Raw genomic sequence first — 14,266 nt, forward strand, 5'->3', positions numbered from 1 at the left:
TTCCCATTTCCGGCAGGTGACGTGGGGGAAATGATGTCACAGGAAGTGATGTCACTTCCTGTTTCCTGTGGTGGCATGACGTCACCGGAAGTGCCATCACCAGAAGTGACGTCACTTCCTGTTTCCGGCGGTGCGCACGCGCGCACCCCTACCTCCCCCCCCCCAACGTGTCCCTGGCTGGCCTTCAGACATTATGGTCACCCTAAGTCCAACACTCAGTGTCACATAAGAGAAGCCATGTTGTATCACGCCAATGGCCCCTCCAGTCCAACACTCTGTGTCACACATAAGAACATAAGAGAAGCCATGTTAGATCAGGCCAATGGCCCATCCAGTCCAACACTCTGTGTCACACATAAGAACATAAGAGAAGCCATGTTGGATCAGGCCAATGGCCCATCCAGTCCAACACTCTGTGTCACATAAGGACATAAGAAAAGCCATGTTGGATGAGGCCAATGGCCCATCCAGTCCAACACTCTGTGTCACATAAGAACATAAGAGAAGCCATGTTGGATCAGGCCAATGGCCCATCCAGTCCAACACTCTGTGTCACATAAGGACATAAGAAAAGCCATGTTGGATCAGGCCAATGGCCCATCCCATCCAACACTGTGTGTCACACAGTGGCCAAATATACACACACACACACTGTGGCTAATAGCCACTGATGGACCTCTGCTCCATATGCTTATCCAACCCCCTCTTGAAGCTGGCTATGCTTGTAGCCACCACCACCTCCTGTGGCAGTGAATTCCACATGTTAATCACCCTTTGGGTGAATCAAGGGACTTGTTTCTCTTTTATTGTATTGTAAATGTATACAAATATTAGTCATTTGTCACTATAACCTTTGGGTTGTGCTTGTATTTCTGGAGTGACTGCTCTCCATTGTATTTTTCCCCAACTGGAGGTTGGCAACCCTAACTCCCCCTGAGCTTTTCAGCCTCTCTTGGGCCACAAAGGCTTCTTTTATTCTTCTCGCCCGCTCCTGTCACCGCTCTCGCGGCCTTCTAAGTCTGTTTTTTTTCCCTCCGGGCGGGTCGAGCCCCAGCGAAGCCATGCTTCTTCCTCCTTCCCCTTTCTGCGGCTTCCACTTTCCCCTCGCGCGTCGCCTTACTGGCACCCTTCCCGCCCTTTTCCCCGCCTGCACCTGTTTCTTCACACCCCCCCGTGCTGTCCAATCTCCCGTCAAAAGCCTCATTGACCAATCCCATCTCAGAAGAGGCAGCCCCGTGACCAATCACAGCGCGCGCCCCCGCTCCTCGCTCCTCCTCCGGCTTTCTCTTGCCGGTTCCAGTCATCGGCTCGGCAGGAGGGACGTTTTTTTTTTTTTTACCGTTAGTGGCAGTTGCGGCGGGGAGGTTAGTGCGCAGGCGCGCGCTGGTGGCCGGGAGTGTCTCGCCGGCGGCCGAGGGTGACCTTGGCAGTTTCGGCTGCCGCCTGAGGGAGGCTGAAAAGGTGGGAAGTTAAAGAGACGCAGGGGGTGAGAGGTTCCCTTCCCTGCTGCCTTCCGTGAGGTAAACCGGGACGCCTTCCCGCCTGAGGAGGTTTCCTCGGATCTCTTTAGGAGATAAACCGGTCCCGTGACCGGGGGGGGGGCATTGTTAGTAAATCTCACAAAAAGTAAAAAAAAAAAAGTGTGTGTGTTGTGGGGAGAGAAAGCCGTGCATCTTCTTCGTGAGAATGTACTAACTTCCGTGTACGAGTGTTAAAAATTGTCGGGGGGGGGGAGATTCTGCATGAGATCGGTGGAGGGGGGGGGGGTTAGTATCTTTTCAAAAGCAGGATCCAAAATCCCTTGATGCCGAATTGGGCCCTGGTTTTTAAAACATTTTTGGAAAGTGTGTGTGTGTGTTTTTACAAAGATGATACTTTGATGATGATATTGGATTTATATCCTGCCCTCCACTCTGAATCTCTGAGCGGTCACAATCTCCTTTATCTTCCTCCCCCACAACAGACACCCTGTGAGGTGGGTGGGGCTGAGAGAGCACTGACAGAAGCTGCCCTTTCAAGGACAGAGAGCGGCCTACAATCTCCTTTCCCTTCCTCCCCCACAACAGACACCCTGTGAGGTGGGTGGGGCTGAGAGAGCTCTGACAGAAGCTGCCCTTTCAAGGACAGAGAGCGGCCTACAATCTCCTTTCCCTTCCTCCCCCACAACAGACACCCTGTGAGGTGGGTGGGGCTGAGAGAGCTCTGACAGAAGCTGCCCTTTCAAGGACAACTCCTACAAGAGCTATGGCTGACCCAAGGCCATTCCAGCAGCTGCAAGTGGGAGAATCAAACCCGGTTCTCCCAAATAAGAGTCTGCGCGCTTAACCTCTACACCAAACTGGCACTCAAAGCAGAAGAAACTCTCAAGTGTCCGAACATGGAACTCCTAGCGCACGGCTGGATATCGTAATGGTACGCCGGCCACTAAAAGTTCCCCTCTTCTCCTGTTCTATGAATAGGAATGGAGTTTGGGCCTCTGAGGCAGTGTGGAGTTCAGATTCTGGGAAAGGAAACTGATAATGCTCTGGAAGTAAAGGCTAGCCGCCAATTTAAGGATGGTTGTGAGACTAAAGCTGGAGCCTTGTGGCGATCTTGCAGACTTTCAAGATCTTATTCCTCTGTAAACTTCGTATGGGCCAGAGTAGGGGTGGCTGAACTTGCTTAACGTAAGAGCCACATAGAATAAACAACATGTTTTGAGAGCTGCAAAACATGAACATCGGATGTTTGAGAGCTGCAAAGAGGGAGGGAGGGAGGGAGGGAAGGAAAACCGATGGGGAGTAAGAGATGGAAAGAAAGCAACTTTAACTAGAAATATATTTTCCAAGAAGCCAGTTGGCTTAAAGAAGTAATTTAGATTTTTCAGATTGTAATATATTTTTATTGATTTTTGAAGCAAATATCAATATTGGTGTGTGTATACAATGAATTAAACTTATGATAACAAGTTAAAAAAAACTAGCACAAAGACATGGTAAACGCTGAACACTATCCAGGGAAATCAATATGATATATGCTTTAGAAATTAGGCCTTTAAGATTGTAGTCTGATTGTTTAAGAAGTAGTTCAAAATCAGAGTAAAGAGATGACATGACTTTTTCAAGTTGAAAGTAGAAAAGGTATGCTGGAGCTGCAAATAAAAGTACCAAGGAATCTGTCGTTGCAATTTTTGTTCCAATATAAGAAGTGATTTAAAGGGACAAATGTGATTAAGTTCAGGGACTCTGGGAGAACCGAGTTTGATTCCCCACTTCTTCACTTGCAGCTGCTGAAATGGCCTTGGGTCAGCCATAGCTCTCGCAGAGTTTTCCTTGAAAGGGTAGCTTCTGTGAGAGCTCTCTCAGTCCCACCTACCTCACAGGGTGTCCGTTGTGGGGAGGGGGGGGGGAAGTGAAGGAGATTGTAAGCCACTCTGAGATTCAGAGTATAGGGTGGAGTATAAATCCAATATCATCATCTTCTTCTCCAAGCTGGGTGGTGGGGGGATTCAAGAGCGTGAAAGAGCCACGTGTGGCTCCCAAGCTGCAGTTTGGGCAGCCCTGGACTAGAGCTTCTGCCAGTGGAGTTACATAGCATGTCTTCAACAGGGAGGATCCAGGGATTATGAAACTCGGGGTGAGATGTAACATTCAAGAAAAGTACAGTTATTTCTCTGTGGTGGTGGTAGAAAGTGCTGGCAAGTTGTAGCTGACTTATGGCAGTCCCGATGGAGTTTTCTAGGTGAGAGATGGACAGAGGTGATTTGCCATTGCCTGTCCTTGCTTAGTGACTCTGGACTTGCTTGGTGGTCTCCCATCGAAAAATTAACCAGGGCTGACCCTGTTTAGCCTCCAAGATCTGATGAGACTGGGTTAGGCTGGGCCCTCCAAGTTGAGTCTAGTTGTTTCTGTAGTTTTGCTAAACTAGATTTCCTGTAGGAAGTGCAGTGGCATAAAAAGCCTTATATCAAATTGCTGCAGTAGGGCTCGTGACCAGTGCTCCCTCTAAGCTGTGGAGTCTTGTGAGCAAAAACTCTACTTTGTGAGCTACTGCATAAATTAGTTTGCTCTGAGGCTAGCCTTCCTGAGCTAAGGCAAAAATGTGTGAGCTGGATGCTAAAAAAACTGAGCCAGCTCACACTAACTCAGTTTAGAGGATACACTGTTCATGACCCTCAGGAATGGTGCTGTTTGTCATCAAGGAGAAGGAATTATAACAGTATTATAGACCAGATAGCCCAGGGGCTAGCCTCATCTCATAAGATCTTGGAAGCATAAGCAGAGTGAGCCCTGGTTAGTACTTGGTTGGGAGACCAGCAAGAATCTCCAGGGTTGCTTCACAGAGGCAAAGCACCTCTGAATGTCTTGTGTCTTAACAGAGTCACAGTATAAACTTACACCAGGGGTCATTTTGTAGAAAAATAGGTGGTGGAGCTCATCCAAGATTTGTTATGCAGCTGCACCTACTATTCAATGGAGAAGGTAGGTAGGTGGAGAGGGGGAACCCTCAGAAAGGTTCAGGAGCTGTGCTCCTGTGAGCTCCTGCTGAAATCAAGGCCTGACTTACACTATTCTGTAACTTTGTGCAAATATGAATGCTGAACAAAAAAATCTGCATACATAACTAATGTCGAAAAAAAATTTCTTTAAATTTCGTGACTAGCTCTCAGGGCTTTTTTTGAGCAGGAATGCAGCTCTGGCTGACTTGGTGTCAGAGGGTGTGGCCTAATATGCAAATTAGTTCCTGCAGGACTTTTTCTACAAAAAAGACCCTGCTAGCTTTAATGCAGACTTTGAAAAGGTTTCTACTGATGAGACCTTTATAGTATCTGTAAAGTTGTGGAAATTATTGAAATTTCTTCTTAGTTACTAGTGCAAGGAACCTTAAATAAGGAAAGTTTTTTTGAGAAATTTCTTGATGGTCATCAAATGACTATTAACTAGTATTCTCAAAATGTTTGTCATGCTGTGAATTCAGACCTAAAGGGGTTAACATGTTCAGAGATGAAAACCAGGAAATAAAAATTGGATCAGTCTAATGGTTTTGTCAAAAGCAAAGAAAAAAGTTAAGGAAGAAACTAGTGTACTGTTGACTGCCTCTGAATAACTGAGTTTTCTCTTGCAATTATCCTTTCTAAAATTGTACACATCATAAAAGAGAAAGTACTCTGACCCCAAAACACAAGGCCTGCTATCAGCTAAGCTGACACACCACAGATTTATTCATGCAGAGGACTTCAACAAAAGAGCAAGCTAGGTTATGACAGGTGAAGCCAATCAGTAACAAAATATATCCTGGTTTTTTCTCTCACTGTGATTGGTAATGAAATGGCATCCTTTGTAAGAACAAAAATTCTTATTTAGTGGTAACCCCTGGTTGAAACAACCCAACTATACCTGATAATGGGAGGTGGTGGTTAGCTTCCTGGTTTGTTTGTTTTAAACAAATCGATTGGGAGGAAGGAGTATGAATTGAATCAGTGCAGCAGGGTGTGTGTTTGTGTGTAAGGGTGAAGTTATAGAGATCTTCTGTCCCTTACCAGAACTTTAACAAAGTTAGTAGCCCTCTGTAGCTACATTTCAATTTTTTAAAAAAATCAAGAAACATATAGTGTGTCTCCCAGGATAATTATTACCTGCTTAGCTAATACCCTGTGAGTGATAGATGCAATGTCCTTGATTCTCCTCTGTGGCTGAGTTTATGAGAGGAGATCATTATTTGTCAGGCAGCATCTCTCCTCTTACTGATCTTTTCCAAAGATCCCCAATAAGCTCCAAAATAGCATCATTTTTATCCACTGTAACCCATACAATCTGTTTACACCCCAAGCCATCAAAAAGTTGGTACTACTGTCAGCTCTACAGACAGGCAGTTGCCTATAGTTACCCACTAGACTTCTTTTGGTCAGTTTAGTGTGGCTGAGCAGTTGCTGGTTTTGAAATTTCCAGAGGGCCTGGAAGAGGGATATGACACATTACCAAAAATGTAGTAAAGGTATAAGTAGTCCACTGTGCAAGCACCAGTTGTTTTTGACTCTGGGGTGACGTTGCTTTCACAATGTTTTCATGGCAGACTTTTTACGGTGTGGTTTGCCATTGCCTTCCCCAGTCCTCTACACTTTCCCCCAGCAAGCTGGGGACTCATTTTACCGACCTTGGAAGGATGGAAGACTGAGTCAACCTGGAGCCGGCTACCGGAAAACCCAGCTTCCCCCGGGGATCGAACTCGGGTCGTGAGCAGAAGGCTCCGACTGCAGTACTGCAGCTTTACCACTATGCGCCATGGGGCTCTTAAAAATGTAGTAGCTTCAGTTTAAAGTTTCATATCACTTTGATAGTATTTGTAATAGTGCTATGTTGTCATCTTTAAAAAAAAACCCTTACACATATGGAATCATTGTATTCTTAGGCAGTTTTACACTAGACTCTAGTGATTAGTGGCCTTCTGGGAAAAGTTTGTCTCCCTTCCCCTCCTTTCCAAAATAATCACGTGTTCTCTGAATAAGAATGCCAATTGTAGTCTTCAAAACATATCTTCAGAACCTACACTGGCAGTGCTGTATAATTAATGTCATTACACTGCAGAACTACATAACAAATGTCATAATATCAGTTATGCTTAGCAGAGTTCCAGAGCCTTGCACTGGAAAAGGGTTATCCTGGGAAAATGGACTGAACGTATTTTTAGTAGAAATAGTTCTCTAAATGAGAAATAAAGCTTTAAAGAAGAAAGTGGACTTTCACAGGGAAGACCTGGATTAATATTTCTTACAAGTATATTCTTAATAATATCATAATTGTTGGGAAAAGCTGACTGATAAATGGAAAATAATGGCAATGAAATTTACATGGAGTCTACTTGGACATGCAACCCTTCTTAATTTATAACTAGTTGCCGAAGTACCTAAATATTGGATGTAATAAGAGTAAAATCTGTACACCAACAAAAAAAATCTGCAGTGGTCACAGTGTGCTTATGTTGAGTAAAGATCAATAGCAGAAACTTTTGTTGAAAGTTGAAATAATTCCTTAGGTTTAGTTGGAATGATACTTCTGAAATGGCATTAATTCTTTTGTATTTCCTCCCCTAGGTATATCTTCTGATATCCAATAAATGAAATCCCATCCACAATGAATTTAGTACTGATATTCCTCTTTAATGGAATAATTGTTTGCTGTAGTGGTAATTCTGCGCATGAGTCAACACCTAGGTTGCTCCTGGTGTCTTTTGATGGTTTCAGGGCTGATTACCTGAAGACATACGATCTTCCATATCTCCAAGATTTTATCAAAGATGGTGTGCTTGTGGAACACGTTACCAATGCTTTCATCACAAAAACTTTCCCAAATCATTACAGCATAGTCACAGGTTTGTATGAGGAAACCCATGGCATCGTAGCCAATGCCATGTTTGATGCTGCTACGAAGAAGAACTTTTCAGCGTTCCAGCATTCCGATCCTTTTTGGTGGAATGAAGCCATTCCCATTTGGGTCACCAACCAGTGGCAAGAGAACAAAACAAGCGCCGCTGCGATGTGGCCTGGCACAGACGTCCGCATTCACAATACCACCCCTCATTTTTTCATGAAATACCAGCCTTCAGTACATTTCACTGAAAGATTAGAAAACATTGTCAGGTGGCTGAACAGTTCCGACCCACTTGTCACTTTCGCTACTCTTTACTGGGAGGAGCCGGATGCGAGCGGGCACAAGTATGGTCCGGAAGATATTAAAAACATGACCAGTGTCTTACAGGAAGTAGATAAACTTATTGGCCACCTCGTTAAGAGCCTGAAGGTCTCTAAACTGTGGGAGGAAATAAATGTTATAATTACCAGTGATCACGGCATGGCACAGTGTTCCCAGGACAGGCTGATCAAACTGGATCTCTGCATTGAGCCACAGGCATATACTCTGATAGACAAGAGCCCAGTAGCAGCCATACTGCCTCTTAATAGTAAGTATACTTTTGATCAGATGGAATTTAGGTTGACTTATTAAAGTGAAATCTTGCAGATCATTAAAATTGTATCATTCTTGACCCTTGCTAATGTGAGGCTTTGGTGTTTTCTAATTATTTGATTTATACTAGAAACTTTGGAAATAACTTTTGCATGCATTAATAGTTAAAGTTACAAATGATCAAACTGTATTCTAAATGGTGAAAAGTCTGTTCTGCTGTCTTTTCCGCAGCCTATAAGGTATAAAAGCCAGTACGTTAAAGATACTGAGATAAAGCTAAAAGATTCTGTCATGTTGAACTTGTAACTCTTAATGAGGCTACATTGTCTATGCGCAAAGCTGATCTTTGGGGGGAGGCAGGTTCATAGTCTTGCTAAGGGAATAAGTTATTGTAATGAGAGAGCCAGTTTGGTGTAGTGGTTAAGTGTGCAGACTCTTATCTGGGAGAACCAGGTTGGGTTTCCCACTCCTCCACATACACCTGCTGATGTGATCTTGGGTCAGCAGGAAGTTCTCTCAGAGCTGTTCTCTCAAGTGCAGTTCTCTCAGCCCTTCCTACCTCACAGGGTGTCTGCTGTGGGGAGGGGAAGGGAAAGGAGATTGTAAGCTGCTCTGAGACTCCTTCAAGTAGTGAAGGGTGGGATATAAATCCAATCTCCTCTGCTCCTTCTTCTAAAGAATGGTGTTGCTTCAAACTCACTCTTTAGTTTCTTTTCAGATGAAACTTATGTGTATAACAAGTTGAAAATCTGCAGTGATAAAATGAAGGTTTATCGTAAAGAAGAAATTCCAGACCGATATCATTACCACCACAATGAGCGCATTCAGCCTATAATCTTGGTTGCAGATGAAGGCTGGACAATTGTGCACAACGAGACCCTTCCCAGATGTAAGTACTTTCCTTCTGCATGTAACTGTTGAGCTGACTGGAGCAAATCATTGGCTTTCACATTGAAAGGGACATGTAGCCATGTGGGGTACTGGAGAGTCACCATCAGCACACTGGGGCTTTTGGAAAATCCTGAAAGCATTCAGTCTTGTTTCTACACCATGAAAACTGATTGTGATTCTGATGGCTAGAAGTATCACCTCTCCTTCTGTTCACAAAAACTTTCCTGCACGGTTTTTCCCATGTAGCCACATAAGATAGCTGTGAACCTGCGAGCTGTAAATAATCACACTTTGCAGATAGTGAGATTCTAAGGAAACATAGGCTTGATTTAGATCTGGGGTGTCAAACATGCCGCCCGTGGGCCGGATCAGGCCCGCAGAGGGCTCCAATCAGGCCCACCAGCAACTGGCTGTCCTCTGCTTCATTTTCCCGTGCCTGCTTTTTTCAGTCGCCATTTTGTGTTTCTCCCAGGATAAGCCAGAGCAGCAAAGCAGCTTTTCCCTCTCCCCCCTCCCTTTTCCCAAAGGGAGGAGGGGAAGGAGCAGCCTCAGCCAATGAGGGAGCTTGGCTCTATAGCTCTTCTGGGTGATTAAGTTTACCAGGCTCAAATCACCCTGCAGAGCTACTGAGACAAGCCTCTCTTCCTTCTAATGAATGGCTGAGGCTCCTCCCCCTCCTCATGCCCCGGGGAAGGAAAGAAAGAGCCAGAGCTTCCTTTGCCAGTCCCACCATCAGGAGAGCTACAAAGAGTGCTTTTAAGACTAAACATTTTAGTGAAGGTATGAGCTTTTTGTCTTGCTGCAGAGAGAGAGAGTTTTGTTGGGCTTGTTATGGGTGTTACTGGGTTCCCCTCTTTTTCACTGTACTCATGCCCTCCAGTCTTTCTGAATAGGAAAGCATGTAAACTATTTAGAAGAGAAATATCAGCATTAGGCTGAAAGTGTGTTCCACCTCAGGATTACCCAGCAAATTTTCCTTAATTTTTCTTTCACGTTTTCCTTTGGTTGGGGGTCTTGAATTTAGACTTCCCAGATAGTAGGCTGACACCATCCACTGTACATGGCTGTCTCTCTGTTCTTGTAGGGTTTTTTTTTCCGGGGGGGGGGGGGGGGTTGTATTTTTTTTTTTAGTTGTAGTCATTTTTCTGGGGAAGATTATAGTTTTATAGACAAGCACATAGCCCTCAGTCTGTGCTATAGTGCCTTCACATGTTCTTGACTGGTACATGAAGCAATTTATGTACAAAAGCTCACAATGCCCAGCTGCTTCATGTTCCTCTGGATCTTAGGCTCAAAGCATTGACCATGAGAGGTCTGTAATGAATGTCAATTAATCAAAAGTAGGTTTGCAGCTTACAGATGTGCACACCTGAACAGCACATATTCAAGACTGGCACAGCACAAATATTGTCTGCAGTTTTTGATGCAATAATTCATAGCAAGAGGTGACATTTATCCGAGATAAATAAAATATTCCAAGCATGCTAATATTTTAAGCATGTTTTATTTTAAGTAAAAAAAATCTTTCATTGTGTGTCCGTGCCCTTTATAAAGTTTATACGTCCGCTACTTGGCATTACATTTTATGATACGCATGGCCCGGCCCGACAAGGTCTCATTTGTGTCAAATCCGGCCCTCATAACAAATTAGTTCGACACCCCTGATTTAGATGGTGTGTGTATGATGCATCAAGTTTCAGAACTTGAAACCCTGGCATGTGACAGGAGCAGGAGGGTATCACGTCATGTAAGACTGATGTTCTTGGAACAGAAAGTCAGAAAGGAATCAGAAAAGAGCCAGTTTGGTGTAGTGGTTAAGTGTGCGGACTCTTATCTGGGAGAACCGGGTTTGATTCCCCACTCCTCCACTTGCACCTGCTGGAATGGCCTTGGGTCAGCCATAGCTCTGGCAGAGGTTGTCCTTGAAAAGGCAGCTGCTGTGAGAGCCCTCTCCAGCCCCACCCCCCTCACAGGGTGTCTGTTGTGGGGGAGAAAGGGAAAGGAGATTGTGAGCCGCTCTGAGACTCTTCGGAGTGGAGGGCGGGATATAAATCCAATATCATCATCTTCATCTTCTTCTTCTTCCTTCTTCTTCTTCTTCTTCTTCTTTCTTCTTCTTTCTTCTTTCTTCTTTCTTCTTTCTTCTTTCTTCTTTCTTCTTCTTCTTCTGCAAAATACAAGTAATCTGCAAAGTATCTGCAAAATACAGCTAATGCATCTGGTTTCATCATCATCAGCCTTTACTGGCATAAAAGAAATGAGTTATACAGAATAAGAGGATTACAAAGTTATACAAAATAAAAACTACCCATAAAAACCAAGATAGTTAAAATTTGGAAACATTGTTACCAATTAAAACTATGGTTACAAAATCCTTTGGGGTTTCAAGTGGCCCAAAAAAAGAACTTGGCTACTATTTCAGTGTCTTTCGGGGAGAAACCGCTCAGGAGCCTATAGACTTTCAAGGCATCCAAGCAGTCTCTTTGATTTCTCTAAAATGGGACGCAGAAGTGAGTTACAAAGCTGTGAATATAGTAAACAGTGGAGCAAGACATGAGGGACTGTTTCAACGGATGTCTGGTCACAGAGACAATATCTAAGAGAGTTGGTCGTCTTGTTAAATCTGCCGAGAAGTATTGCAGAGGGCAGAGCATCTAGCAAGAGAAAAAAAATGCATCTGGTTTCATTTTTTAAAAAAGAAACTGATATCTGCTTCATGCACAATTTTGCTGTTGTTGACTTTCTCAGTTGTAAAGAGAAGTGTTAGTGTGCCATTTGAAGCAAATCTACTTTTTTCCTACCTGCTCATTCCATGTCTTGTCATCCTGAATATGCAATCTAATGGGAGTTTTAGCAACTTGTTAAAGGCGAACTAAGGACAGATTTAAAGTTGCAGTCCTTTGCTAACTCTGACTACACAACTAACGGTGAAATCCAAAGCAGAGTTACTCTAGTCGAAGCCCATTGAAATCAATGAGCTTACTAGAGTAACTTTTCTTAGGATTCTACTATACACCTGGCCTCTAGATCCTGAGGCTAAAAATAAGGAACACTTGTCTTCCTTCTCCATAGCCCAGGAATAGCATGGTGGGCCAAAACCTATTGCCCCTAAAGGAAAAATCCATCTTTAAAGAGGAAGGGCTGTCATAGTTTCTCCTCGTCTCCAGCCACAAACCCTTGGGCACTGGCAGCAGTTGGTGTGATGTGCCCTGCTGATAGACTTGGGGACTTTTATTTACCACATCCTTGCCCTTAGTCTGTCGTTAGTTTTAAAAACAGTAAACCCCCCAAATAGTAGAAATCCTCATGGCAGAGTTTGAACCTGGGTCACCAAATTCATTGGCATTTTTTTGCAAACATGGCTCATTTAAATGTTCATTTTTTATTATTTGTTTATTTATAGTCTGCCCATTCCCCATAGGGACTCAGAGCAGAGTACAACAAAATGATAACACCACAATAAAATCACAACAACAAAATAATAAAAAAACAATTACAGTATTCAGTACAATGGGAAAATCCAACCAAACAGAATGATAAGATGGTGTAGCAGGCAGTGCAGTTGATCAGCGCAGTCATAGCACAGTAGGGGAGGCCGATCTAAGGGGTAGATGCCCACTGCCTCACCCAAAAACCTGGCGGAACAGCTCCGTTTTACAGGCCCTACAAAAGGCTAGCCAGCCAGGTAGGGCCCGGATCTCCATAGAAAGCTGATTCCACCAGGTTGGGGCCAGGACTGAGAAGGACCTGGCCCTGGTAGAGGCAAGCCTGGCATCTCTTGGGCCAGGGACAGTCACCCTATCTTGGGAGGCCGAACAAAATGACCTGCGGGGCATATATGGAAAGAGATGGTCCCGCAGGTATGTTGGTCCCAGGCCGCGTAAGGCTTTGAAAGTCAAAACTAACACCTTGAAGTAGATCCGGTACTCTATAGGCAGCCAGTGCAGGTCATGGAGCACCGGCCACATGCTCATCCATACAGGTGATACAGTCAGCAGGCGAGCTGCTGTATTCAGTACTCGCTGCAGTTTCCAGATCAGTTTCAAGGGCAAGCCGGCATAAAGCGAGTTACAGTAATCTAGTCTGGAAGTGACCATTGCATGGGTCACTGTGGCCAGGTCTTGGGGGCCTAAAAAGAGTAATATGAGTGCATTTTTGCACTCATTAGTCTTTTTTTAATCTGTACTTCTCCAAGAAATTTCAGCACTCATGGTTCTTCCTGCTTCCATTTTATCTCTATACCAACCCTGAGAGATAGGTCTCCTAGTAAGCCATTGTAGTCCAATGCGACTTTGAAGCTGGGTCTCTCAAGCCCTTAATCAGTACCCCAACCCCTACACTAGAGTCATCCTTTATTTCTCCTTAAGTTCCAACATTTTCCCCCTCTACAAAGTCACTGCTCTCCAGACTTCTACATCTTATGTCTGTTTTTCTTATAGCCGTTGTCTTGTTTCTTGCCCCGTTTTTCTTCAATATGCAGCATGTTTAACTTTAGTCATTTTTACAGTTTCTCTGTGCCCCCTTTTGTCTGTTTATATAATTTTTCATTCTTCCCTAAGGATTAATGCTTGTTTTATGCTACCAAAACTAAACTAGCCTCTGGCGATCTCCATGTCCAAAGTGAGACGTAGATACATCAAAGTTGGCCCCTCTCACCTTAGGGAATAAATTGGTTTTATTAGAAATACATTGTGGTTTAGCTTGAAGAGGGGAGATGTTGTACACAGCAACCACTCCTGTTCTAAGACATAACAAACTATAAATATTAAACTGGGAGTGTTGGGTTATTAAACAGTGCTGGGGCTTGTAAGAGGAATGGCTTTGAGCGGTACATTTTTGCCTTTTGCAGAATTGCCTGTCGTGGGGGAAGAACAGTTACCAATAACTTAGATGCATGTCAACTCTGGATTTCTTTTCTTTTTTTCCAGTAGGAGACCATGGCTATGATACTGCATATCCCAGCATGCATCCCTTCTTGGCAGCCCATGGGCCCGCTTTCCGCAAAGGCTACAGGCTGACGACAATGAATACTGTGGACATTTATCCCATGATGTGTCATATCCTTGGCTTGACGCCCCAGCCCAACAATGGCACCTTGAGCAACGCCAAGTGTTTGCTAGCTGACCAGTGGTGCATAAATATTCCTGAAGCCATTGGGATCGTGATTGGTGTCTTGATGGTGTTAACTACGCTGACGTGCCTTATTGTCATCATGAAGAACAGGCCTTCCCTGCGTCCATTTTCACGCCTTCAGCTTCAGGAAGATGATGATGACCCCTTAATTGGATAATTGGCTTGGCAGCTTTGGCAGCGTTCCACTGGCTGTGTCTTGAAAACTGGACATGATGGGGAAACTTATACTGAAAAACCTTTTGTGATGCACTTTAAAATAAAGATCCACCCTGAATACTGCAAAAAAATAGTGAGTGTCTCTG

General features: G+C 44.1%; 1 protein-coding gene across 1 annotated transcript; it reads left to right on the forward strand.

The window, feature by feature from the left end:
• Nucleotides 1-1,292: 1,292 nt before the first annotated feature.
• ENPP4 (ectonucleotide pyrophosphatase/phosphodiesterase 4) lies at nt 1,293-14,251 on the forward strand. Its single transcript, XM_060231286.1, has 4 exons — nt 1,293-1,461; nt 7,070-7,935; nt 8,659-8,829; nt 13,760-14,251. Exons 2-4 carry the CDS (start codon nt 7,110-7,112, stop codon nt 14,119-14,121), a joined length of 1,359 nt encoding a protein of 452 aa, XP_060087269.1. The 5' UTR covers nt 1,293-1,461; nt 7,070-7,109; the 3' UTR covers nt 14,122-14,251.
• Nucleotides 14,252-14,266: the final 15 nt, after the last annotated feature.

This window comes from Heteronotia binoei, chromosome 1 (assembly GCF_032191835.1).
Source record: "Heteronotia binoei isolate CCM8104 ecotype False Entrance Well chromosome 1, APGP_CSIRO_Hbin_v1, whole genome shotgun sequence".
NCBI lineage: Eukaryota > Metazoa > Chordata > Lepidosauria > Squamata > Gekkonidae > Heteronotia > Heteronotia binoei.